Consider the following 27,050-nt stretch of genomic DNA (forward strand, 5'->3'; position numbering starts at 1 on the left):
ACTACAAAAGAGACTATTAGACGCCAGTGTTCCAGGAGGACTTTTTTATTTTTAAAACATATTATACAACATAATTACCATTTTAGTAATTCATACCCAATGAATAACATTATTTTAATGTAAAAAAAAAAAAAAAAAAATCTAATGCTACACAGTGTTTCTGAAAAACACCCACATACTGCACCCAATTAGGCTCCTCTTTTCTGGCTTCCCGGGGTGCTCTAGATGTTTACATGCGCTTGTGGAAATTAGAGTAAAGGCACAATATTTTAAAATTGATGGAAAAAGAAGTAAATTGTATTCCGTTATAATAAACGCAGCTTGGCTTTGGGATCCCCCTGTTTTGCTCAGGCAGCTGCTGTGCACGTGCACTAACTTTCGCGCATTAAGAGACTCACCAGATTCAGTCAGTCATTTGAGAAGATTTAGTTTACTTGGATGCAGAGTCGGAGCCAGGATAATTTACCCGAGGGGGCATTTGAAATTTCGAAGGGGGCACAGATTTGCCACTTTACCATAAGATTTAATTTTGCTTAAAATTAAGCATAAAATTACGTATTTTTCTATGTAAACAAGCGGCATGCCAGTGCAGCTCCTATCTACTTGAATGGGGAAAGACCGAATTCTCCAAAACGGTTGGTCAAGATTACGATCAAAGAACATATTTCAAATCAGCAATAAACTCTGACTACACCGATATCATAAATTGTGCTTCTTTACCTCAGATTATGCTAAAAAAACTACATTTTCCAGTCTTGTATAGCTAATGCGCATGCGTGTTCTCGAGTTGATTGACAAGCAATGTCTGTATCTAAAAGGTATTGGCTCTTTTATCTGAAGGCGGGACTTCCTTTCAACATCTGTTGACTGTTGGTGACCATTGGGCATTCCAGTTTCTCCCATTCATTTTAATAGAAGTGACCCGTCTCTGCTAAAGAGTCTCTGTGCTTGCAATCCCGACCCCCCCCCCCCCCCCCCCCCCAAATAGTTTATGGATTAATTTGCTTTTTTTATTAAATTTATTTTACAATTTCGTTGAATATTTAGGCTTGCAAAAATAAATAATACAAAAAAAAAAAAAAAAAAAGAAAAAAGAAAACATATTTAAAAGAAAATAACTAAATTATAAAAATGGGTTAAAATACATTTTGACAGAGGCGGCACAGCGGTCTGGCTGAGGGGGCACAGCGGTCTGGCTGAGGGGGCACTGCGCCCTTGTAGCTTCTCCATAGATAACACAACGCGTAAACACATCACTGACTCCTAAAGTCTCAGGAAACCAGTCGATCATGCGCCTCTCTGTTGGAGGCGTGCGGTCCTAGCGCACGCGCGTTGTTATGACAACTCCCGCGCAAGTAAGCGATGCGCGCGGCGTGATTTGCCTCCGTTCGGAACGCGAGCCAATCATCTGGCCAGATTCCCACTGATCGCGCGCTGGATTTACAATTCCGACAGCTGTTTTAAAAAATAACTTGGAGCAAGTGTAACGGTCGCCATGGGACAACACCAGTTTTAAGGTGAGGGCGAGGCAAGACGAGCTAAACTACTGGACAGAAATGAGTTTGAGGCGCTGAGAAGATGTTTAGACGGACTCCATCGATTATTTCTGGAGAGAGGAGTGATGCCAGGTGCGAGGAACAACCGACATCAGCCGAGATTCATGATTCAGCTGATTCCAACTTCTGTTGAAAGCCAACTGGAATGACTCGCATTTGACATGTATGGGAGATATACATATGAAAATATTCCAGCATATGCGCTTTTACTTTATCAGAGCAGTTCGGTTTGAGTTTTAAATTGATATTGTCTTTACTTCCACAGGTTGCGTGAATAAGTTTTTACAAACCAAAGCTCTCAGAAGAAGCTGGTCCGGGATGCCAGATAACATCGCTCTCCTGACGAACAGCACAGAATTGGGGCACGTCGGTCGCGCGTTGGGTTCGAGCACGCGTCCCGCTTGGGCTATAGCGGTGCTGGCCAGCGTGCTGATCTTCACCACAGTGGTGGATGTTTTGGGTAACCTGTTAGTCATAATTTCGGTGTTCAGGAATCGGAAACTGAGAAATGCTGGTGAGCTTTCATGTATATTTCTGGGTTACGGACCGCAATTCTCGTGCACCGTTCATTGATTAAGCTCTTCACGTGCCGTTCACGTGACATGTAGTGTTGTATGAGGATACAGTTAATGAATAAGGTACCGAATGAATTAGTTAGTCGACTTGTTAACCACTGTCTCCAATTGAGAAGAATGTACTTTGACATTCAGCCTAAAGCGTAAATTATACATGGTGAAACAACGTGCCTCTGTGCTCTGACAACTTACTCGCCTTCAGTATATGTTAAAGAGTCAAGGGTTATGACTTAGTAAAGGGTAAACCGTTTACCAGGTACACTTTCCTAATTTATAGTGTAATCTTTAGTATTACAGAAATCAACAGAATCAATGGCATAATGTTGTTAACCACAAAAAAAAAAAAAAAAAAAAAATTCAATTGTTTTTCAATATTATAGAAAAATATAATTTAATGGAATATTCTGGGTTCAATACAAATTAAGCTTAATCGACAGCATTTTAGGTGTAATGTTGATTACCCCCCCTCAATGCAAGTAAGTGGGGCCAGTTTTTTTGAGGGTTTAAAGGCAGAAATACGAAGCTTATGCTTTTATAAAAGCACTTACATTGATTCTTCTGTTAAAACTTGTGTATTTGAGATGTAAAGTTGTTTAAATCCTGTTTTGGGGGGATTATAGAGTTTACGGCAAAATTGGATAAATAGAAAAGGTTAGTAAGTGATTTTATCACACTAAAATAATCTGAACACACATATTGTTTGTGTCTTGTGGCTAAACATTTTAAACTGTGAATATCTGAACATTTACAGATCGGCCCCATTCACTGACATTGTAACTGCCTCAATGTAACCCAGATTTGTGCTTTTTGAAATTAAGTGGAAATTAATTGGAAAACAAGTGAAAATTATTTTTTTGTGATAAACAACATTATGCCATGAATTCTGTCGACTGAGCTTAACTGCATTAAGCTCACTTAACTGCAACTTACATAGAGCCTATGCAGCCATTCCATCCAAACCACAAGAGTTTGTCAAGCTTTTGTACAAATTAGAGGAACAAGTTTGCTTAGAATGAAAGTGCCACATTTTGAGCTGAATATGTGAATATGCTGAATATGCAAAGATCCAACCACTTTGTCAACCATTCACTAGTATGTACTTGAAATTTGTGTAGAAATGACTATTCTTGTTTTAAGTGTTTTAAGGTCTGAGCTTTGGCTAGTGAAAGTTCACTTTACCCTGACCATGTCATCAAAAAATTCTCAGCGTCTTATCACTCTCAGGAGACTGGGGTTCAAATACCTTCCACTGTAGTTTGCCATAATTGGACCTGTACATGGTGAAAATCTGGAACCCTCCTGAGCATTGTTAGACCCTTACTGTAATTAAAAAATGTATGCATTTGATGTCTTTCCTTCTATCATTAAGTTGACATTACATTTATTTACCCTCTCAAATGACCCCCTTCTACATAAACAAATTGGGCTGTTTACACATACTGTATAAGCATTTCACTTTGATTTTTTTTCTAATCCTCTCATTGTCATTGTGAACAGCTGTTGAAACAGTGTCACCTAATCACAGTTCAGCTGCTGTTGGACTTGCAAAGTGTGATACTGAGTGATTCAGAGGAGAAAGAGACATTTCAGCTCTTTCAGCACCTGTGACAATGTATGCACGCATAAATATATGTAAGTGTAAATATGTGGGAGTTTGTGTGGTTGCTCCACACAGTGCTGATGCAGTTGAGTGAGGCTGCATTCAGAAGCCCTTGACAGTTTGTGCATCTGCCGGGACATAAGTGCGGAGAGCGTTCACACAAAAGCACACTTCAAAGCTCATGCTTTTTGTATTGAGCAAGAGCCAAACCTGTCTGCTTCAAAGGCACACTCACTGTCTTATATCACCCTGTGTCTGAAAGACATTTATGACTAGGGCTGGGTATCGCCAGCCACCTCACAATACGATATGTATTGCGATACACATATCATGATTCGATATATCGTGATACATCACGTTATCATGGTTCGAGTTCGCTTTTTAATTTAAATTAATTTGGGTATAGTCCAGTTATAATGTCCATTTTGCTTGCATACAGTATAAAAGAAATTGTATTTCAGCTAATGCTGTTATTCATTATACAGGGGACCTTCTTACTTGTTAAATTACGGACATATCAATTTTACAAATTGTATTTTATCATTAGTTTTTCATCATTTTGGTGATATTTTAGCTTAAAAAATATATGTAGTCCAAAAACATGGTGTATTGAAATTGCATATATTATATTGCATATATACAGAGATATTGTTACAAGTTGTTGTTTACATTGTTGTTTAATTTGTACTATTTACAAATGTTTACTTAGATATGTAGAACAAGTGCTAAAATGGTACCATGTCTTTAAGACCTGTGGCAGGGACTTTGACAGTTGTGTTTGTTTGGTCGAATGGCTTCTTTACAGCATCCATGCGATGTATGATTAGAATTAAATGTTTCTTTTGTTGTTTTTGATAAATAACTGACTGTAGAGAACAGAAAGAAATGAAGATTAAGTAGAAAATCTATATTTTTCCCGGCCCTAGATACAAATGCGTGAGAGAGGTCCAGCATGTCCGTGAGAGAAACTGTGAATCCTGCAGGATCAGCTGGTCTCTGTCATGCCTCATAGAAGCGTCTCAGACTGCACTGAAAATATCACAATACATGGATCTAAGTATCGATACAATATTGTGAGAAAAAGTTTCACGATATATAGATATTTGATTATATCGACACAGCCCTACTTCTGTGTACTTCATGGCGTATGAGCTAACAACAGCGGCAGTGAGCTGGGAAACAAGATAAATAAAAGCCTTGTTTTTAGGTAGTGATATTGTACGTTCCCACAATCACGCTTGCAGATTCACCGCATATTCACCATGTCAATCAAGTGTGGCACAGACATAAAAGATTTACAATTGGTAAGAATCTCTCTCCTCTCCCATCTTCAGTCTTTTATGATAACACTTTGATGAGAGGAGACGTATGAAAGAGACTGTCTAATAAGACTTAGCTCTCCTTCTCAATTTGTTTTTGACATGTGGGGTCCTGTGATCTATGTAGGAGACTGTGTAGAAGAGATATACCATGTTTTTTAGTCAGACTTTCATGACAGGTTCAAATTCAGAATGACTTGTAGAGCTGTTGGTTGAAAGCACACTGTGGCCACCAGTGCTTTTTAAATATCACTATCCAGTGGCCGCTCCACCTTGCGCTGTCCCCTGTGTGGTTATGTAATTGTGTTTCTAGAAAGGGGGATGAGTGTCAGCTTCTAACGATATCAGATTCCTTGCAGGCCACTCGCCGTATGTGTAAGTCCAGGTCTACCAAAGCAGTGTAGATGTTAGAGTGGCCAGTGTGACCATCAGCACGTTTGTGAGGATTGAGGTATGTGTGATGAAAATGGCATAGCAATCCACAAGAGATTGGAAAATTGAAAGGGCAGACAGATGGACACAAAGAGTGTTTTTGTGTTGTGATTGGAGAAGTGCAGTCTTACAATTTCAAGACCTTTATTTCAGACCAAATATGAATTAGAATTTGAAATGAAGCTAAAACTTTGGAGAGGATGTGATTTATTGCTAAATGACAAATAGCCGAGGTTCAGATTAATATTTTTACTTAAAGATTTAGTTCACCCAAAATTCACACAGAAACAGAATAAGATTTAAACTGAATATTGTAAACAGAAAATTTTGTATCGTTCACTCGATATTAAAAATCATTTACCCACCCTCATGTTGTTACAAACTGTACTTTCACCATACTTCCAAACTGACTTTCTTTCTTCCATGGAACAGAAAAGGAGTTTTGTAGAATGTTCACACATCTCTTTTTCATAAAATAGAAGCTGTCAGTAATCAGGGACTACCAGGCTCCAAAAATTATATTGCCAGTGCCATTACATTATGACAGTACCTTAAATTTATTCCATACAGAGTGTTGGCTAGATTACTTCTGAAATGTAATCAGGTACTGATTACAAATTACACAACTAAATATCACTTTTTATTATGGATTATACTTTTCATATGGACTACTTTTTAATACTTTTTTTTACAGCCCCTGGTCGTGCTTTCATTGCATTGAAAAGAACAGAGTGAACATTCTTCAGATTTCTGCAAATTTCTCCACAAAAAAAAGAAAGTCATACAGGTTTGGATGATTTTCAATATTGGGTCAATCATTTTTTCAAGACGTCTTCAGAGAAATATTCTGCTTGAATCATTGAATCTGCCTTGTTCTGTTTGTGTTTGGGGAAATTTTGTGCGTATGCTTTTTTACAGCCACAAGGCTTTGCATGATTAAACCTAAATTAGGTCAGTGTCCATCCGCATATCTGTCAAAGACTTTCAGTGTCTGCAGTGCTTATCATATAAGGTGTGTATCTGTTTTTTCTCTACACTTCTCTCTGTCTGTGTGAGTGTGTCTTTCTCTCTCATTTTCTTGTCTCTGCCTTTGAGCCCAGTGTAAGTGTGGAATAACTGCCTCTGAAACACAGCAGGGTGTTGATGTCATGCACTAGTGTAGAACACCTCTGCCTGTTACACACAGGAGAAAATTATGGAAGAGTCGAAGCCTTCAAAGAAAGATCGCCACCAGCAGCATCAGCAATCAGCACAATCTACATCCCATTTACCAAAGATAATTTTACTTATTTAGAAAATTTTACTCATTGCATGTGTCTGACCCACTTCAGCACCATGGACAGTGATTAAGCATCATACTTTTTCAGTTCCAATTTCTTATCCATATCTCTTCTATATCTGTCATGAATGCATTGTGATTGTTTAGAAGAAGAAACTTGTGTAACTGTAAGGACCCTTGGGTTTTTTGGCTAGAAAGTGGGTAAGGAAACATTGGGAGCTGTAAGTTTTTATTCACACTGCTGGCTGTTGACTGTCTTAACAGTGCTAAGAGTGGAAGAAGCCCATCTGCTGTTTCAGTGCATGAAAAACCCTCATCATAGGGAAGCAAAGCTGTTTCCATAAGCATCAAAGTTTAATGTGGCGTTAAACACATTGAATTTTCAGGCACTTTTAAAAACATCGAAGAAAAGAAATTGAACTTACAAGGCCTTTTGGACTGCAGTGTGGCTGTGTCTAATGAGTGCAGATAATTTCTGTTTTAATTTGTTGCTTGATTTGCTGTACTTTCATTAGAGAAATACTGAAACCTAAGATGTCGGAAAAGAACAGACTGATCCCACTGTGAAGTCGGAAACAATTGGTCAAAGGTTTTGCTGCATTAATCAGTCTGTGCTAACTGATATTCGAATCACTGGCCCTTGTGACCTAAGCTGGAAGTGTTGTTGAACATATGGGAAGTGTTGTTGAACAAAGTGGGGCCAAAAGTGAGTTGTATTTTTAGTTGTAAATCATGTGATACAGTTAACAGGATTACATATTTTATTAACCATACTCCCTAACCCAAACCCTAAACCTAACTATCAGTAGAGTATAAATATAATTTTAGAGCGAAAATGCAACCTCCAGATCGCACTTACCATTGTTTATGTGAATGCAGTTACTTCCTGGTTTGCACAGGAGCAGAACCCAAGTCTTTGGGGTTGTGCTAGAGGGAAATGTGTTTGTGCTTGAATTTTTGCAAAGATGTCTAATGTGGGATGCTGCTTGTCAGTAATTCAGCTGAATGAGGTTGATTTCAGGTTACATTAACTTTCAGAAGTAACATGTTAATTCCCTGTGTGATCATGTTGAAAAACCTAACTCTAATTGCTCTGTCTGCAGAACAGTAAATGTTAAGTGATTTTGTCTCACATTATTACTTGCATACCCTATGAAAGAGTTCTAAATTAAGCTGAATTTTGAATTTTATTTAGGCAAGTTTAAAAAATCTTATCATTATATTCAGTCCATTCAGCCCAGCTAGACTGTAGTGGTACTTAGAGAATCAGATCAAAAAGAGCATTGTTATGCTCACACATAAAAGGAATTTGTCTTCGGTGACTGGAGCTTCCAGTCCACACACAGAAATACAACAGCAAGACATAGGATAATAAAAGTAAGTTCAAATACAATATGTAAACAAATACACCATAGGCATACGACAGAATAATGTATGTACTGATATGCTATAGACAGGTATGTACAGAAGATGTAAGGGTATGGACAGGCAGTCGAATAATTTGCCTTGCTGAGAGCATGTCATGAGTGAATTCAAATCTGTAATAGAACTTTGTTGGTGTCCTTTATATCTTCTTTCACTTTTCTTTTTATTATTTCTAGTTTTGCCCTCTCTGATGTACCAGCAAATGTCATTTGCCCAGAGAAGAGTTTGAAATTTAACGGGAGGCAAGAAAATCTCCACCAATCCGTTTGTATTCAGTGCTTGTTTCACTCTGCCTGAGGTTCAAATAGTAGACAGAGGTTTGGCATCACTTTCAGGTTTACTTGATGATAGGTTCACAGCAGTATCTGCTTGTCTCTGACAGTCTGTTCTCAGGACGCCAGCCTCAGTGAGTCCTATCTCCTTAACACTTTTCAAAAGATATTTACATTTGAATGCCATGAAACAAAAAATGTCCACTCTATCGGTTTCTGTCCAATTTAACAGAAGCATCCCTGATGTCAGGATTTATCATTCAGCAGACACTTTTAACCAAAGATCTTGCACTGACAGTTGTCCTGAAGCCATTCAGAGTTAAGTGATTTGCTCAAGAGCTAATTTTTAGGAAAGCAGGATTGTGACCACAGTAAGTCTCAAGATGCTAACCTACTCCCACCCTCAGTGGCCCTGGCATTAAACCTCCATACAGTTAGCTGGCAAACCAGGGGGTCTGTTCCAAAACTTAGTCTCGCTGTCTCATGCCTACATAGGCAGCTGTCTTTTATGGCAGCATCCTAACTGGAATGGAGCCTCATAAATAAGAGACCAATTTGGAACGCTCTATTAAATGCATCATTCAAATAGCGCTCCTCACGTGCTGCGCCCGGGACTCAACTCGCAACTGATTTCAATACAGCTGATGCGAGAGAAATTACGGAATCCTCTAATAAGCATAAATACGCACATCACACACATTTTGGGTAAAATAATGCAACATTGTTGGCTGCGGCAATGATGAAGACGAAGACGATGATGAAGATGAGAACCCAAGTGCAGTTTATTTACAAAAGTGAATCCAAAACCCTAACTATAAACGTGATTTAACAAAAACATGAACTTGACATAAACTAGACTTGACTGTGACTTGACTTGACTTGACTTGACTTGACTTGACTTGACTTGACTTGACTTGACTTGACTTGACTTGACTTGACAACAAAACAACATTCACATCCAATACTAGACAACTACACAATGGAAAACATGAGGCTTAAATACATGGACATGGGGGAACATAAACCAATGAACAGACAGAACTGATAACAAGATAATTAAACAATAAACCAATGAAAACATGACATATGAACATGGAGGGAAAACAGGAATCACATGACAAGGGAAACAAGAACTAAACATTTCAAAATAAAAGACATGAATCAACAGAATACACATGACAAATAGACAGTTTTGAATAATATAAAACTATTATTTATCTATACTTTTCAGGATTTAATGGATTATAAGTATATATAGAATGAAATTTATCTCGCTTCGTCTGCCATCTTGGATTTAGTGGAGTTCATCACATTGCATTCTGGGATCACCTACCCTGGGAAGAATACATACAATGCTACCTTAGAATTAGGCCAAAACAAGATCTTGGGATATCTTAGGGGGCAGCATAATGAAGATACCTACCTTTTGGAACAGCCTTTGCGTCGGGAGCACACCTATGATGTCTTGAAATGCTGCTTTCGTAGGCAGCTCACTAGGTTTTGGAACAGACCTCTGGTCTCTTACTCCTCATTTAACACCACCCATCTCAGTTAGCTAAAGCATGTTAAATTTCGCAGAACTGAATTCATGCTGAGGGCTTGTGCGCCTTTGCAAAATTGACTTTGCTCCACAAATGCTCTTTTTTAAATGCTGCATGCTGACTCTACCTTGGCAAAAGATAAAACAGAAATCCCCTGGACAGCCAGGGCTATGGCATCACCATGATCTTCACACTCATCCTGCCTACTTTCTAAAACCAGAGATCCAGCAAACAGTGCTGCATGTCAAGATTTTCAAGATCCATTTATGTATGCATACATTGGGCAGGATTTGATCGCTTCGGATAAATGAAATCTACCATTCTATCCCCTACAACCAGTGATAAGAATGCAAAGCTCAGGACTAAATAATTTGATCATTTGGAATTGTGGGCTGAGGCACACAATATGAATTTAATGAAGGCAAATTTTGCTCTGATCAAAGATTGAATGCCTAAAGCACTTTAGAGCATTCAAAGCTTTACTTGTACATTAACACAAAGTAAAAATTAAATAAAAAAATAACACCACTGATTCACATGTAAAGAATCACATCAAAGATTTAACCAATTTAACCTTTCTGATGTTCAAGCTGCTGTGAGCAATTACATAACATAATCTGAGACATTTTATTTACATTGCTCCATGACTCATCTGACAACATGTTGACATTTTGACAGAGGCCTGCAACAAGGATATTGTTTTTATTGGACTGTTCAGAGTGCTGAATGATGTAATAGTCTGGCTGGAAGGAACACTGGTCTTGGAGTGGGCTGACTGATAACGGGTGGGTTGCAGAGAAGCTGGTGTGGTTTGAAGCAGGTGGGAGATATTTTTCTGCTTGTGTTGGCAGAATGAGATGAACATCATGCAACAGTTAAACTTTGGAATAATAATAAAAATAAAAAAAAAACAAGCAAACAAATTCCAGAGAAGAAAGCTCAGTTTTCCTTGGTGTGATGAGAGCCATAATACACTATTCATACATTCAGTTGAATATGTCAGACGTTGAGTAATTTTGTTGTTTTAATAATTGGAGAGCTGGAAGTTTATTGCATATGCTATCCACCCATCCATCCATCCATCCATCCATCTGAGAAGTAACAGGAAACTGGGTGGGATCTGGAAATGACCTGGGCCTTGTTTCGCATTAATGATTGATCTTATTGGTTAAGAGCGTTTTCTACGAGCAATTCTACAAACGTTCGTTATTTTTTACATGCGTTTCCCAAAACTGCACTTAACATGAACGTGCAAGAACGCACTTTAAGTATTACTTAAGAGAGACGCTGTCCATAAACAGAAAGTACTGAAATGTGACCATATAGTGCTGCTCATCATTGCAACTTCATTATATTTGTGCATAACTTTAAAAACGTTTGTAATTTACCTAGCTGGAAATATTTACAAATATTTTCTTAAATGCACAGCGTAATTCACCACATAATTGCATTTTGTTTTGCAATCGTTTTGTGCAGAACGATATATTTCTTTTACACAATCACTGCTTCGTTCATCATATGTGCATTTTAATATTTAGTTCCCTGTCTGTCACTCACTCGATGTTGTGTCGATGTAGTGACACTAGGGGTTCGATCTTGAGAGCCCCAATCACCTTTGCTTAAAATAGAAAAGGCCAATGAGAATTGGCGAGTGGAATTTGCATGCCACTCTCTGCCCCCGCTCATTGCGCTTCGATGGCTGAGTCCGCAGGTGCTAAAAGAGTATATTCAAAAGAGTATATTTCCTTCTAAAAGAGCTCGCGCAAACACTTGGCACCTTTTTAAAGATGTCCTTCTGCGTTGGCACTACTGGATGTGGCCGTTATCCCTCCCCTCCGGACAGCCATGAAATCTGTCTCGAGTGCTTGGTGCGCCGGCACGCCGAGGCAGCTTTCGTGGAAGGGTTATGTTCTCATTGCGAGAACATGCCCATCAGAACGTTGCGGTCACAGCTCACTTCCTTCTTCATGAAGCAAGGAGTCACCGCGGCTGCTCCCCAACCCGCTCCGTCCTGGGCTGATGCTCAGCCGGCTGGGTCGGCAAGCACCGCGGGTGATCTGGATGTGGATATGGGAGCGTTTTCACCGGCTCAACCCCCGCGGACCTCCCATCCCCCAGCACACTCGTTCTATCCGGAAGAGCTGTCGAGCAATACAGGCGGTTCGCTTCAGGGCGGATTTAATGTGTCGTTCACGGTTCGCAACGAGGATGAGCTTTCGGTTGCAGCATCGGGGCTTCTGCTATCGGAAGCGGACGAATCTTCTGAGCTCCCGCCCACAGGCACAGGATGAGGTGGACACTGAGATAGCAGCCATGCTTGCCCGGGCTGCTGCGAACATCGGGCTGAAGTGGAACCCTCCACCCTGCCCTGAGCATTCGCGGCTAGATGATTGGTTTCTGGGCTCGTAGCGTGACTTTCTTCCCGGAAGTGCACAAGGAGCTAATGGAAGGCACCTTTTTCTGCCCGTAAATTGCATACCAATTGCATACCTAACTACCCTCGACGGCAGAATGGCTAAAGGATATGTCAAGGTCCCCCAGGTAAAGCACGCTGTAGCGGTGCATTTATGCCCGCAGGGCTCAGCCACCTGGCGCTACCAACCAAGGCTTCCTTTCAAGGCCTGTAAGTTCTCTTCCTCATTAATGATGAAGGCTTACAAGGCCGCGGGTCAAGCCGCTTCTGCCCTGCACACCATGGCCATCCTGCAGGTCCACCAGGCCATAGTGCTGAAAGATCTGCATGAGGCTGCCCTGGCCCCGCTGAGGGAGAAGGGCATTCGCATTCTCAATTATCTTGACGACTGGCTAATCCTTGCTCACTCGCGAGATCTATTGTGTGCACACAGGGACCTTGTGCTTCAGCACCTCGACCGACTCGGGCTTCAGGTCAACTGGGAGAAGAACAAGCTCTCCCCTGTGCAGAGCATCTCTTTTCTCTGTATGGAGTTGGACTCGGTCACTCTCAAGGCATGTCTTAAGACCAAACGTGCTCAGTCAGTGCTGAAGACCTTCAGGCAGAAGGTAGCAGTGCCAGTGAAGCAATTTCAGAGGCTTCTGGGACATACTGTATGCCATCCTCGGCGGCGGTTCTTGCATTTGAGACTGCTTCAGCACAGGCTACAGACTTGAGTCCTGAAGTGGGCATGGCGCCATGGCACCAGGCATGTGACCATCACGCCATAGTGCCATCAGACTTTCAGCCCTTGGTCAGACCTGCCATTTCTACGGGCAGGTGTTCCCCTAGAGGAGGTCCCAAGGTGCGTCGTGGTCACGACAGATGCCTCAAACTCGGGCTGGGGCGCTGTGTGCAACAGGCAGGCAGTCTCGGGGCTCTGGACAGGGCCCCGACTCCTTTGGCAGAGCATCAAGTGCTTAGAGTTGCCTGCGGTATTGCCCTGCAGAGGCTTAGGCCGTTGATTCAGGGCAAGCTTGTGTTGGTCCGGACCGATAACACAGTGACCGTAGCATACATAAACCGGCAAGGCGGTATACGCTCGCGTCGCATGTCGCAACTCGCCCGCAGCCTCCTCTGGAGTCAGCAGACATTGAAGTCGATGCGAGCCACTCACCTTCTGGGCATCCTCAACTGTGCAGCAGATGCGCTTTCACGGCAGGTAACGCTCTGTGCCGAGTGGGGACTCCACCCCCATGTAGTCCAGCTGATTTGGGAGAGATTCGGGGAGGTGCAGGTAGACCTGTTCACCTCCAAATGTTCTCTCACTGCCCCCTTTAGTACTCCCTGTCTGAGGCTCCCCTTGGGACGGGTGCCTTGGCACACAGCTGGCCTTGGGGGCCGCGCAAGTATATGTCTCCTCTAGTTAGCCTCATTGCACAAATTCTGTGCAAAGTCAGGGAGGACGAGCAGCAAGTTCTGTTGTTTGCGACATACTGGCCCAACCGGACTTGGTTCTCGGATCTGGTGCTCCTGGTAGTAGCACCTCCCTGGCGCATTCCACTGAGGCAGGACCTTCTCACTCAGGGGCAGAGCACACTCCATCACCCACGGCCGGACCTCTGGAATCTCCACGTCTGGCTCCTGGATGGGACGCAGAAGACCTGGCAGGTCTTCCGGCAGTGGTGGTAAGCATGATCACTCAGGCTAGAGCCCCCTCTAAAAGGCGGCTGTATGCCTTGAAGTGGTGTCTCTTCACGAACTGGTGTTCTTCCCATGAGGAAGACCCACAGAGATGCACCGTTGGGACTGTGTTGTCTTTACTTCAGGAAGGGCTGGAGAGATGCTGTCTCCCTCTACCCTGAAAGTGTACGTGGCTGCCATAGCAGCTCACCATGACACACTGGACGGGAGGCCCTTACGACAGCGCAACCTAATCAACAGGTTCCTCAAGGATGCGAGGAGGTTGAATACTCCTAGACCGTGCCTGATTCCCTCTTGGGATCTCTCTGTGGAACTATCTGCCCTACAGAGAGTCCCCTTTGAGCCCCTGGAGCAGGCAGAGCTCAGCACTTTGTCTCGCGCTCACTTCCATCAAGAGGGTGGGGGACCTGGAGGCGCTCTCTGTTACCAGCGAATGCCTGGAGTTCGGGCCAGCACACTCTCATGTGATCTTGAGACCCCGGCCCGGTTACATGCCCAAAGTTCCCACCACTCCTTTTCGGGACCAGGTGGTGAATCTGCAAGCGCTCCCTTCAGAGGAGGAAGACCCGGCCTTGTTGTTGCTGTGTCCAGTTCGCGCTCTGCAAATCTATCTGGACCACACGCAGAGCTTTAGACACTCGGAGCAGCTCTTTGTCTGTTTTGGAGGACAGCAGAAGGGGAAAGCTGTCTCCAAGCAGAGGCTGGCCCATTGGATTGTGGATGCCATTTCTCTTGCATACCAATCTCAGGACTCGTCGTGCCCCTTGGGAGTCCGGGCGCACTCCACTAGAGGTGTTGCATCCTCCTGGGCACTGGCAAGGGAGGCCTCTCTAGCAGACATATGCAGATCTGCGGGTTGGGCTACACCCAATACCTTTGCGGGGTTTTATAACCTACGCATAGACCCGGTTTCAACCCGAGTGTTACGCGGTAACAGCAGGTAGACCGGGCAGCCCTATGGGTGTACCGCTTGCATGACACCTTTCCCCTTTGTTCAAAGGTGATAATATGTGCCTTTTTGTCCACAACAGTTCCCCGTATCCAGTGAACCCCAGACACCTCTTTAATTCTTAAGCACTGTTCGGTGACGAACTCAGCAGAGGAGTAAAGACACCAGACCCAGTACTCATGGTATGCCCCTTTTCAGGTGAGCCCGTGTGCTCGGGCTCAGTGCTACATGCATGGTGATTCCCCCTTGGTAATCCTATATGATGTGTTTCCACTTTTCGGTTTCCCTTTAGGTGAACCCTGTGTTTCCCCTCGCCAGAGCTTTCTCTGCCTCGTCCACTGTGGCTGCGTACCCTCTCTGTAGATAGGGTCCTCCGGTGGTATCAATCCATATGTGAACTTCTCCGATGGTAAGTCCATGTGAGGTATTCTCCACATGTTAACCTCCCTCTGGTAGGATGTGGTCTCCATAGTGCTCTCCTTCCTGGAGAGGGAAGAGCCCTTCACAGCGCTATTCTAGAAAGTGCTTGGTAGGAAATTGCTTAACAGAAAATCAGGAAAGGCACCACCGGTATCCTACTTGGGTAAGTGCCAATCCACCCCCCCCACCCTTAACGGGACTAGGGAGACGCCTTACCTAACTCGCTGGAAGGTCACAATGTGGTTGAGCGCTCACTGCGAGGCATGCAGCAGCTTGCTCATGTCCACTCTTCCGTACCTCGTGACATGTTTCAGAGCCTGCGGCGTTTCCTATAGGAACCACTAGTGTCACTACATCGACACAACGTCAAGTGAGTAACAGACAGGGAACATCTTGGTTACTGATGTAACCTCTGTTCCCTGATGGAGGGAACAAGACTTTGTGTCCCTCCTGTCGTGGCGCTGAACCGGCCGCTGACATGGCTGGGACTCTCTATCGGCTCCTCAGCATAAATCTGAATGAGTGAAGCACACCATCTCCTTTTATACCCATATGTCCGGGGGTGGAGAGTGGCATGCAAATTCCACTCGCCCATTCTCATTGGCCTTTTCTATTTTAAGCAAAGGTGATTGGGGCTTTCAAGATCGAACCCCTAGTGTCACTACATCGACACAATATCTCGTTCCCTCCATCAGGGAACAGAGGTTACATCAGTAACCAAGACATTTTCAAATATTGCTCTATAGGTCAAGATTAAAGCTTCCATGATCATTGAAGTCAGCGGAGACCCTGTGTATGGTCCTGCTAATCACAAGCATTAATTTAATTATTGTGGAGCACAAAATAAAGAGGCGTGTGGAAGCTGCGCTTTAGGGACATTCACCAATCAAAGGGAGATCTAATCTTTACTCCCAAAAGTGATAACGGTAACAGCAATGCTACACAACATGTGCAGTACTACACAACACGTGGTGCAGGCGAGAGTACCCTTAAGTGTCAGAGAGGAAGAGGAGACGAGGATGAGGAGCCAATATACTGTACGGACAATTTTCATGCACTGCAGTTGTTGACTTTTTTCCTTCTCTCTCTGATTGTAATTTTTACATTCTCTGCAACAATCATGCCATCACTTTGTTGTTACCAACTAGTCCACAAATAACTTTTATTTGTTTGCTTATTAATGTATCTGTTCATCCAATATTGACTAACCATTTTATGCATTTTATTATTCTTCTTTTTATTATTAGCCTTGTTGGTTAAAAATAATAATAAAATCAATTGTATACTTAAATATATATATACTGATATTAAATGAGCATAAAGTGTAGCTATAGGTATTGTATTAGGTGTAATTTCACGATTGTCCTGCAGGGCTCTGCGTAAGTCTGTGTCCTTACGATGTTCTTAGCGGTGTACGAGTACTCTAGAGCACTCGTTAATGTATGAGCATTTTCAAGTACTGCTTAAGTAGTACGATGCTTTTGGGAAATGGGCCACAAAACTAAGATGAATCATAAGATGGATTCTACGATCTACTTAGGCTTACGATGTTTTTAGGAAACGAGGCCCTGAGCTAGATTTTAACTCGGGCTGACCACACATAACCACCACCACATGACGTGTCAGAGCACATGCACGACCCACCAGGCCATGTCTCAAACACTGCATATGTTGTATTGAGATAACACTTCATACATTCATGTGGTATCAGAATCACAGAGACAGCACAGAACACACACTCTCTTTTGAAAAAAGGGGACCACAACTGAGCTACAGAGCTATGGCTCAAGGGCACAATAGTGGTGCCACTGAGAGTACAAGCTTCAGGGTACCAATTATGATTAGTCCATGGTGCTCCATGTGGTCTTCAGTCCAGTTTTTTTTATTATTTTTTTTATATATATATAATTTGTAGTTCCAATGTCCTCTAGGACTAGGCCCCTGCCACAATGTAGAAGCCTAAAAAAATACAAAACAAAACATGTCACCATCCTCATCTGCATTTCACAAAAGTTGCAACAAGCATATAATGTATGAAATTACCCAGTGAATATGTCACACTTCAAAGGAACAGAAAAGTGCTTCCTCGGACATTTAGCTTCACCCAAGTTCTTCACCCTGCTGCATATCGTAATATATTGGGGTCAGTATAAAAATCCTAATACTTGTTCAGGACAGACAAGGTCAATATCAGTAAGTTTTTAAACTTTTGACAGGGTGAGGTTTAAACTTGAAACATGCAAGCTATACTTTTATTGTTAAGCTCCTCACTGATGTGAGCTTTTTAAAAGGTGAAATGTTGTAATCAAAGGCAGCTTAAATTCCCCCTCTATCTATCGTAGCCTTTAAGTATTAAAGAGACACAATCTAATTTTCTCACACTCACCTTCTAAACACTTCCCATCTAAATGAAAACAATGTTTTTATTTATTTTATATATTTAAATTTTTTAATTGTATTATTATTGTTATTATTTGTAAGTGTTGTCTTCCATAACCATGATTGGGAATATGACACATGTTTCAACCCAGTGTGAAGAAATTTGGAAAAGGCTAGAAAATCTTAGTGGGATATGACTTAATTTTTATTTTATTTATTTATTTATTATTATTATTATTTTTTTTTTTTTTTTTATTTTATTTATTTGATTCTTGGCAAGGCAGACATATTTACAAGTGAGAACTGCCATAAACCTTAATATTGGTGCAGAGTGTTATACATTCTAATGATTTGTATAAATGAATTATTTTTTATGTTTAGACTTGATTTATGATAATAAATTTTTAGATGCAGAATAAACAAATGCTTATATAATGGAGGTCACCTATTGGCGTAGTGGGTAGTGTATATACTCACAAATAGAAACAAACATGTGTTACATTTGTAGTCATTGTATTTGGTTGGTGAAAAACTGTGACCAAAGAAAGATATTGTGTCAACCGCAAGGTTTGGTATTCATTTTCAGTACTTGCCCATTTTCTGAATTCATTAATTTTCTCAATTTGTCCCTAATCATATGTAGTAGAGGGGTTTCCATATGTTATCGGCTTTTATCAATTATGACCAGCAGTGCAGGTGCTGTGCTAATAAGCACACACATTTGGCTGCATGCAAAGTTCCACAAGGTCATTCTCCTGCATAAGTAATTAGACTTCTGTGGACTTCTGTGGAATTGAGTTCCAAGTGAAAAGCCATGCTCAGCAAGGTTGGAAGCTTCCATCTAAAGTTCAGTTCCCTCTAATTACACATGGATCACCTTTCACTCTATAAAAGAGGCCAAATCAAGAAGTTTTAAATGGAACAAAAACATTGTTAAAAATGTTTATACCTATTTTAGATTTACCAAGAGAACCATGAAAATGTTGCAGCCAAGCCGTGGCACAGTTGATAGTGCATGGGAATGCAGGTTCGATGTGATCTCCCACATCCATTCCCCTCTCTCTCATTAAAGTTTAAATTTCTGGGTGGTTCTCATGAAACCTGTCAAGAAAATGTCCTGATCATATTTAACGGGAAATCAATGTGTGTATATATATATATATATATATATATATATATATATATATATATATATATATATATATATATATATATATATAAAGATTAAATTATATTTTGTATAAAGAAAATGAAGCCTACATTTAGGACTGCTAAGATTCAGGACACTGAATTTTACCCCCCAATTCTCATTACCATACCTGTTTTACTGTTTCAATTCCCATTGTTTTCAATGATGATTCTCATTACCGCAACCTGATTTTTTAAATTATTTTTTTACTGTCTTACAGTTGCATAGAGAGCAGTATTTTTTGTGTTGAGGTAATATTAATAATATATGATTTCACAATGTCAAAAATCTTAATGGCCCTAATTAGGCTTCATTTTCTATATGTAAAATTACATTTCTTATTCCTTTCTGATTTTGGGGTGAAATAGGACCAGGACATTTTCTTGACAGGTTTTGTGAGAATATATCTAGCTCTACTTTCCTGTACAATAGAAGGCTAAAAACATGATAATAATAATAATAAAAATAATAATAATGACAGGATATTGCTAACAAGGTCACATGTGCACTTCTTTCATCCCACAGCTCAATAGACAGTCAGCTCAGCTTCTTGTGTTTTGATTTCTGGAGTGGTTCATATGAATGTCAGTAAATTGCTTTTACTCATTCATTTAATCACACTCGAAACAGAGCCCCACAACTGTCATATTTTATTAATCTGTCTCCTTTTTTAACTTGACATGTTCTTTATTCTTAAAAATCTTTATATGTAATCGGCTAAATGAATGTGAGTTGTTATCATTCAAACTGTGACATGACTGGAATTTGATTTCAGCACCATGGATGCTACACAAAAAAGCTAAAGCCTAAAGACTCAGGCAGCTGTCTGAAAAACAAGGATTTGCATGGCTCAGTAGAGTCAAAAAGGACTGCATGTATTTCTGCTGATGATTTAGTTTAATTTTCTGTCTGTGTTGTAGCTATAACTTACTAACCTTTTGGTATAATTTTGATATTACATTTATGATGGAAAACCCCTAGTTTATTTTTATTTTCACAATGAATTGATAATACTATTGATTTCTTTAATTATTATTAGTATTTCGTTAATTAAATTTATTTGTTTTGTGTGGCCATTAATTGAAACTTCAGGGTCGAGATGTATTATTGTACTTGGCAGGGCTTCACAAATTCCATTTGTAAAGGTTGTCTAGATCCGCAAGGAAGACAAAAAAAGGCCACCTCTCTCGTGGACATGGTGATTCGACAGTGTTGTGCCTCTTACAGCTGTAGCTCTTCTTTTTCTGAGCATAAATTGTTTGACAGGTGAACAGGTGAACAGGGCATGTATGTATTATTTTATATTGTACCCCAAGGGTTCTGTAACCCTCTCTGACCTTGTTCCAGTGCATCTGTAATGAGCCCTGGACATGAAATGAGACTTCAGCAGCCATATCACCCTGCAGCTTTCGCCTGGTTGCCCACTAAAGTTAAGCAGGGTTGAGTCTGGCCAGTACCTGGATGGGAGACCTCCTGGGGAACACTAAGGTTGCTGCTGGAAGTGGTATTAGGGAGGCCAGCAGGGGGTGCTCAACCTGTGGTCTGTGTGTGTCCTAATGCCCCAGTATAGTGACGGGGACGCTATACTGTTAAAACGAACTGTCTTTCAGATGAGACATTAAACCTAGGTCCTGACTCTCTGTGGTCATTAAAAATCCCATGGTATTTCTTGTAAAGAGTAGGGGTATAACCTGGTGTCCTGGCCAAAATTACCCCCATTGGCCCTTATCTATCATGGCCTCCTAATAATCCCCATCCCTGAATTGGCTACATCACTCTACTCTCCTCTCCACCAATAGCTAGTGTGTGGTGGGCGTTCTGGCATACTATGGCTGCTGTTGCATCATTCAGTTGGATGCTGCACACCGGTGGTGGGTGAGAAGATTCCCCCTATACAATATAGAGCACTTTGAGTGCCTAGAAAAGTGCTATATTAATGTAAGGAATCATTTTTATTATTATGTTCTTACAGTACTTACTCGTTTCTCCCTAGTTTTCCTTGGCAGGTTTTCCTTCACACTGTAACTACTTCTCCAAATCTGTCATCAAAGGAGTGGGAAGGAAATAAGCCATATCTATTTTTTTTCCCTCTCCCTGTCTCTCTTTCTAACTCTTCATCTGTCATTAAATTCTATTCATATTCCATTAAATATGAGTATAATTTTGACTCTATAGTGTACTGAATCTAGAGAATGTGTATGTGTGGAACCGAAAGGCAATTTTGACTGTTCTTTACTCCCTTACTTTGCATCTCGACTTTATTCATGTCACGTGGGCGTATTATGTCATATTAGACTAGATTACTGTGTGTTTCTCTCTGTCACACACACACACACACATTATACATTCATTCACAAACACAGGCTCATCACTCATTAGTTCCTTATTGTCAGCTGTCTTTTGTAAGTGCCCTATTTTGATATCGAAGCCTGAGAGAGCAAGAGATAGAGAGTGAGAATATTAACATACTGACAAATATAATACAAAAACATACACTCTTATGTGTGCACATACGATTATTGTTCATTTTATATCTTGCTGCATTTGTGAATTCTTATTTTCCTTGCCCACTGGGTAGAATTTATTCAGCTCCAATCTGAAACCACATCTCTATTCTACATAATGATCTCATGATTATACAAAAATCATTTTTATAGGATTATAAAAAGATTGTGCCATGCATGAAATTCACGCATTAACTGTCTATTGAGATTTTACACATTGCGATAAAAAAATATGCATGTTACTCACAGGTATGTGAACACAAACACACCATTTATGACAGCCGTATCCCTCATTGTGCATTATTTCATCACACTTTCACTTATGACTGATTCAACACAACAGCACCGTGACGTTGAGTATGCTACATCTCACACTGAATTATGGAGGCTGTGGATAAAAGTCGAGAGAAAAGAGATGAAAGCTCAGAGAAGAAAGGTTGGGCTCAGGTAGGTCAGGGTGATTGTGTTTATCCTTTTACAGACTTTTGCTTTACTTTTTATGTAAGAATTGGAATAGATGAAAAGAGCATGAGAAAGTCAGTGTCTTTTCAACTTCTTTGAAGAGGCCTTTCTACTGAATTCAGTGAGACAAGAGTTGAAAGTTCTGCTGCTGAAATCGGTATGTGCTTACCAAAATTCAAACCACAGCGCCCAGTTGCTGAAGCTGAAATGGTTGTGGAGATGAAATGTCCATGATGTGGTGCCAAAAGTGAGTTGTATCTTTGTTGTAAATGATGTAATACAGTCAACAGAAATGCATATTTTATAAACTCTACCTCTTAACTTAAACCCCCATTCTAAACCTAAGCGTCAGTGGAGTAAAAATTAAATTTTAGGGTGAAAATGCAACCTCCGATTCACAGTCAACATTGTTAATGTGAATACGACTATTTCCTGGTGTCCATGGGACCAGAATCCGCATCTCGGAAGCTGCTTACGCAACATGCTCTCAGTAACACCAGAGGAAAAGATGAACACATTTGAATTGATGCAGAAAACAAAAACAAAAAAAAGTCTGATGGGGGATGCCGCTTGTCAGTAATTCAGCAGAATGGGGTCGATTTCAGGGTTCAGGAACATTTGGAAGCAGCATGTCAATTTCCTGTGTGATCATGTTGAAAGCAAGCATGGTTGGTTTCTATAGACCATTTCAAGGACGTTTACAATAACAAAGGAATTAGAATGCTACTGCACATGTCTGGTCCTAAAGCATTTCCGATTGCAGCATTTTAATATCCCAGAACTGTCAAAATGAAATGACTAGCGTGAACTTTTAAAGTCTAGCTAAAACAGAAAAAACAAGATGTGTGTGAAAACTGAAAATAAACAATGAGGTGTCATTAGATGCTCATAATTATTTAATCAGTGGAAAGGTCGGGAAGATTGAATCCCTCCTTTTATAATCAATGAAGCTGTTAACGCTACAAGCGTGTGACTTGCAGACAATGTAAGGGTAAACTTTCCTTGTGTGTCTCTTTCTTCTGCACTAGCTTTTATATTACTTCAGCTACTCTGAGAACTTGGCAGTGCAATACTGCAGTAATTGTTGATTTAAGTAAGAGGTCTAACAAGCTGTGAGGGAAAAATGTGTGCCTGTTTGTAGATGTTCTCCAGTTATGACTTCTTACGGCGAATCTTACGAAGCCGGTCAAGAAATTTCAAGGTCATATTTCACCCTAAAATCTAAATAAAAAAAATAAGAAACTATATTTTACATAAAACACCTGAAGCCTATTTATGGGACCATTAAGCTTTTATGCACTGTGACATTATTTTCATCATAATTGAGCAAATTTTCTAAATATTTTACATTGTTTTGCATAATGCAAAATAAATAAATAAAAATAAATAAATCTAATTATCATTGCTGTAATGCAAAAGACAATTATATATTATTTAACTAGTATATGTTGTACTACCTTCAATGAAAAAATAAAATGAAATAAAAAAATTACAGTATTTTGAAGTACTGTAGTACAGTAATGAGATTTTATTGTGAAACACCATTAAGAATATTGGGAATTATGTCAACACCTGTTACGGTAAAGATAATTTGGGGGGCTAGGGGGTGGATGGAGGGGTAGCCTATTGAAGGACCATATATACAGGTGTATATATATATATATATATATATATTGTATATGGTCCTTAAACAGGCTTAAATTTCTTCATAGAAAATATACATTTCTTTTTACTGTTCTGTTATTTTTTAGATTTCATTTTTGGGTGCAATGTGACTAGGACATATTTTCATAATATACACACTTCCACTTTCATAATTGTACCTGGGAAATCGCATTACGAAAATTGTACCTCATTTTACCAGCATGCATCCACAGCAAACTTCTGTATGCAGAAATTTTAAAGAAGTAATACAAAATTGAAGCATATCTGGACTCCATGCTAATTTTATTACTTGGTCAACTGTTTCTACAATGGCCTACAACTGTTTTGTCTAATGAGCCACAGTGAGTTATGTTGACTGTTTAGCTTGAGAAATGGAGAAAATAGATTGGCCGACATAAAACTTTTAAAGCAGTTAAAATCAGTTATCCCATGCATGAGATGAATCTGAAGGGGCAGAGGCTAGAAGTGAATGCACTGTTTTACAGAGTGATGTGTTTTCTTCTGTCACACTGTAATCAAAGGCTTTACACTCCCTGGGGATTCAGGGCTTTTGAAGTTGATGTGATTTATTTGTTGTCTCTCCTTTCTGTCTGTAGCTTTGTCATTCTCGTTTCCTCGCTCATTTTCTCTATGGTTTTCAAAAATTCAGTTCACATATGGATATACTTGTAGAACTAAATTCAATTACAGTGCCACAGTATCAAGTTGTGAAAGTTTCAAATTGTGGCATAGAGTAAAATGTGTATTAACAAGCACAACTCTCTGTTTTTTTCTCTTTCCCTCTCTCTTTTCCTCTCTTTCGCACAGGCAATGTTTTTGTGGTCAGTCTGGCTTTCGCTGACCTGGTGGTGGCTTTCTATCCCTACCCGCTGGTCTTGTATGCAATCTTCCATGATGGCTGGTCTCTAGGGGAAACCCAATGCAAGGTCAGTGGCTTCCTAATGGGCCTGAGCGTGATTGGCTCTGTTTTCAACATCACGGGCATCGCCATCAACCGCTACTGCTATATCTGTCACAGTTTTGCCTACGGACGTATCTACAGCTTCCGTAACACGCTACTATTAGTGGCCCTCATCTGGGCCCTGACTGTTCTGGCCATTCTCCCCAACTTCTTTGTGGGTTCATTGAGTTATGATCCACGGGTTTACTCCTGTACCTTCACCCAGACTGCCAGCAGCTCCTACACTGTCGTGGTGGTTGTGGTCCACTTCCTGGTGCCCATTGCTGTGGTGACCTTCTGTTACCTGAGGATTTGTGTGCTAGTGATACAGGTGAGGAGGAAAGTGAAGAGCGAGGAGAGATCCAAAGTGAGGCCTAGTGATTTGCGCAACTTTGTCACCATGTTCGTGGTGTTTGTTTTATTTGCGATATGCTGGGCTCCACTGAATCTCATTGGTCTTGTGGTGGCCACTGACCCAGAGGTTATGGCTCCACGTGTTCCAGAGTGGCTATTTGTGGTAAGCTACTTTATGGCCTACTTCAACAGTTGCCTCAACGCCATAATTTATGGACTCCTTAATAGGAACTTTCGTAAGGAGTACATGCGGATTGTAACCTCGGTGTGGATTCCTCGAAGGTTTGTGACTGAGACCTCCAGGGCAGCCACGGATGGCATAAGGAGCAAACCCTCACCTGCCATCAACAACAATGAGTGAATCTCCTTTTCAACAAATCACTGTTAACTGTTACAAAAGCAACCTGGCCTCAGAGAATCACATTACTAGACGTACGTTTGTGCAAAATGATTTTTTTATGTGCCTCATTGTACGTATCAAGGTGAAATTAACACTAGAGGTGCTACATGACGACTTTTATTCCCTTTCACACAAACCACAGATAAAATGACAAATTATCCTAAACACTTACTTTTCTCTATGTTCCTCACACAACACAATCTTATGACATCAAAACTTTTACTAAAGCCCATGACTTGTAAGGCGATGCATTTTAACGTTTGCATTGCATAAACAACTACATATACAAGCTTGTTTGTGTGCAAACAAACTGTACGGTAGCTCAACTGATAGAGAGTTGCACTTGCGATGCAAAGGACCGGGGGTATGAGTCTTGAAGACCACACGAATCGACACGTGAGCCAAAAGTGTCATAGAAGCACCACAAAATGGTTGGTTGCTTCAGTTATTGCGTTTTTCATCTCACATTTGCTTTTATGACACTATCAATTAGGTTTCGATTTAAGGTTTAGGCTAAGGAGGTAGTTTTTGTCTATGTATATTTAAAAAATATATTTTGCTTTTGGCACCACACAGTGGACATTTTACCTTGGAAGTGCCATGATATGTCTAATGAGCCATGTAATATCATTTTGCTAAAATGTTGCCAAAATCACTGAATTTTCATGAGATCAGGCTATACAAAAGGGACTTACGGGAAATGTTGTGCAACATTTTTATGCTTTAAAATGAACTTTAATGTAAACTGTCAACACTTGACATTTTTTTTACTCCTACAATACCATTATACACAACTCAGGGTGCTTGTTTTATTTTTGCTGTGGTGGAGTGATATATTTCAAAACATAATTATTATTACAATATATTTAACTTACCATTTATAAAATGAAGTACCTTTTAAATTCATACACACACACACACACACACACACACACACACACACACACATATATATATATATATATATATGGACTATTTCTGAAATAAAAAAAGGCTTGTATTTACTGAGGATATTTTTGTTCATTTTTGTGGCAGTCTGTTGTGTATATGTTGTATAAATCAGTATGTTTCACATGTTTAAGTCATTACCATTTCAGAAGTTCTACTTTACACTTGAACTTTCACATGAAATATGAAGAGAAAAAAATTACATATATTTATTCAGACGTGAATATTTCTTCAAGGTGCCAAACATGCTCACAGGTCCAAAATACCTGACGGAAAGCATCTAATAAATACCAGATCAGTTTGTCATGTTGAAACAAATCCTAATTTAAATGTAATGTCAACCTTGCAGATGTGCAGGGCCAAGAGCTTCCAAAAGAGCAGCACAGCGAAATAAAGCACAACTTCAAAAAATATCACCTCATGTGGATTCAAGCAAAGAGAGATTTCAATTTTTCAAAGTGAACGATAACTGTGCAGCCAGTCAGTCATCTGTGTTCACCTCTTATCTTTCAAACATAAATGTCATTCATGACTTTGGGGTTATTACTTTCTCAAGGAAGAAAAAAAAAAAAAAAAGAAAGAAATGTGCATGACCCTGAAATGGTATATTTCTTCAACAAATAATCTGTGAGCAAAACGCAGCAGGCATTTAGATTAAGATAAAGGTTAATGGCAAGGGGGGAAGGTATTATCGGACCTGTTTGGAATGTACTATTGTTATCTGTGCTTGTTTTCACTTGATTTG

At 40.3% G+C, this 27,050-nt stretch overlaps 1 protein-coding gene across 1 annotated transcript; it reads left to right on the plus strand.

The window, feature by feature from the left end:
- The first annotated feature begins 1,571 nt into the window (after positions 1-1,571).
- On the plus strand, positions 1,572-25,318 carry LOC127432890 (melatonin receptor type 1B-B). Its single transcript, XM_051684396.1, has 3 exons — positions 1,572-1,719; positions 1,822-2,070; positions 24,471-25,318. Exons 2-3 carry the CDS (start codon positions 1,875-1,877, stop codon positions 25,316-25,318), a joined length of 1,044 nt encoding a protein of 347 aa, XP_051540356.1. The 5' UTR covers positions 1,572-1,719; positions 1,822-1,874.
- Positions 25,319-27,050: the final 1,732 nt, after the last annotated feature.

This window comes from Myxocyprinus asiaticus, chromosome 42 (genome assembly GCF_019703515.2).
Source record: "Myxocyprinus asiaticus isolate MX2 ecotype Aquarium Trade chromosome 42, UBuf_Myxa_2, whole genome shotgun sequence".
Classification (NCBI taxonomy): Eukaryota; Metazoa; Chordata; class Actinopteri; order Cypriniformes; family Catostomidae; genus Myxocyprinus; species Myxocyprinus asiaticus.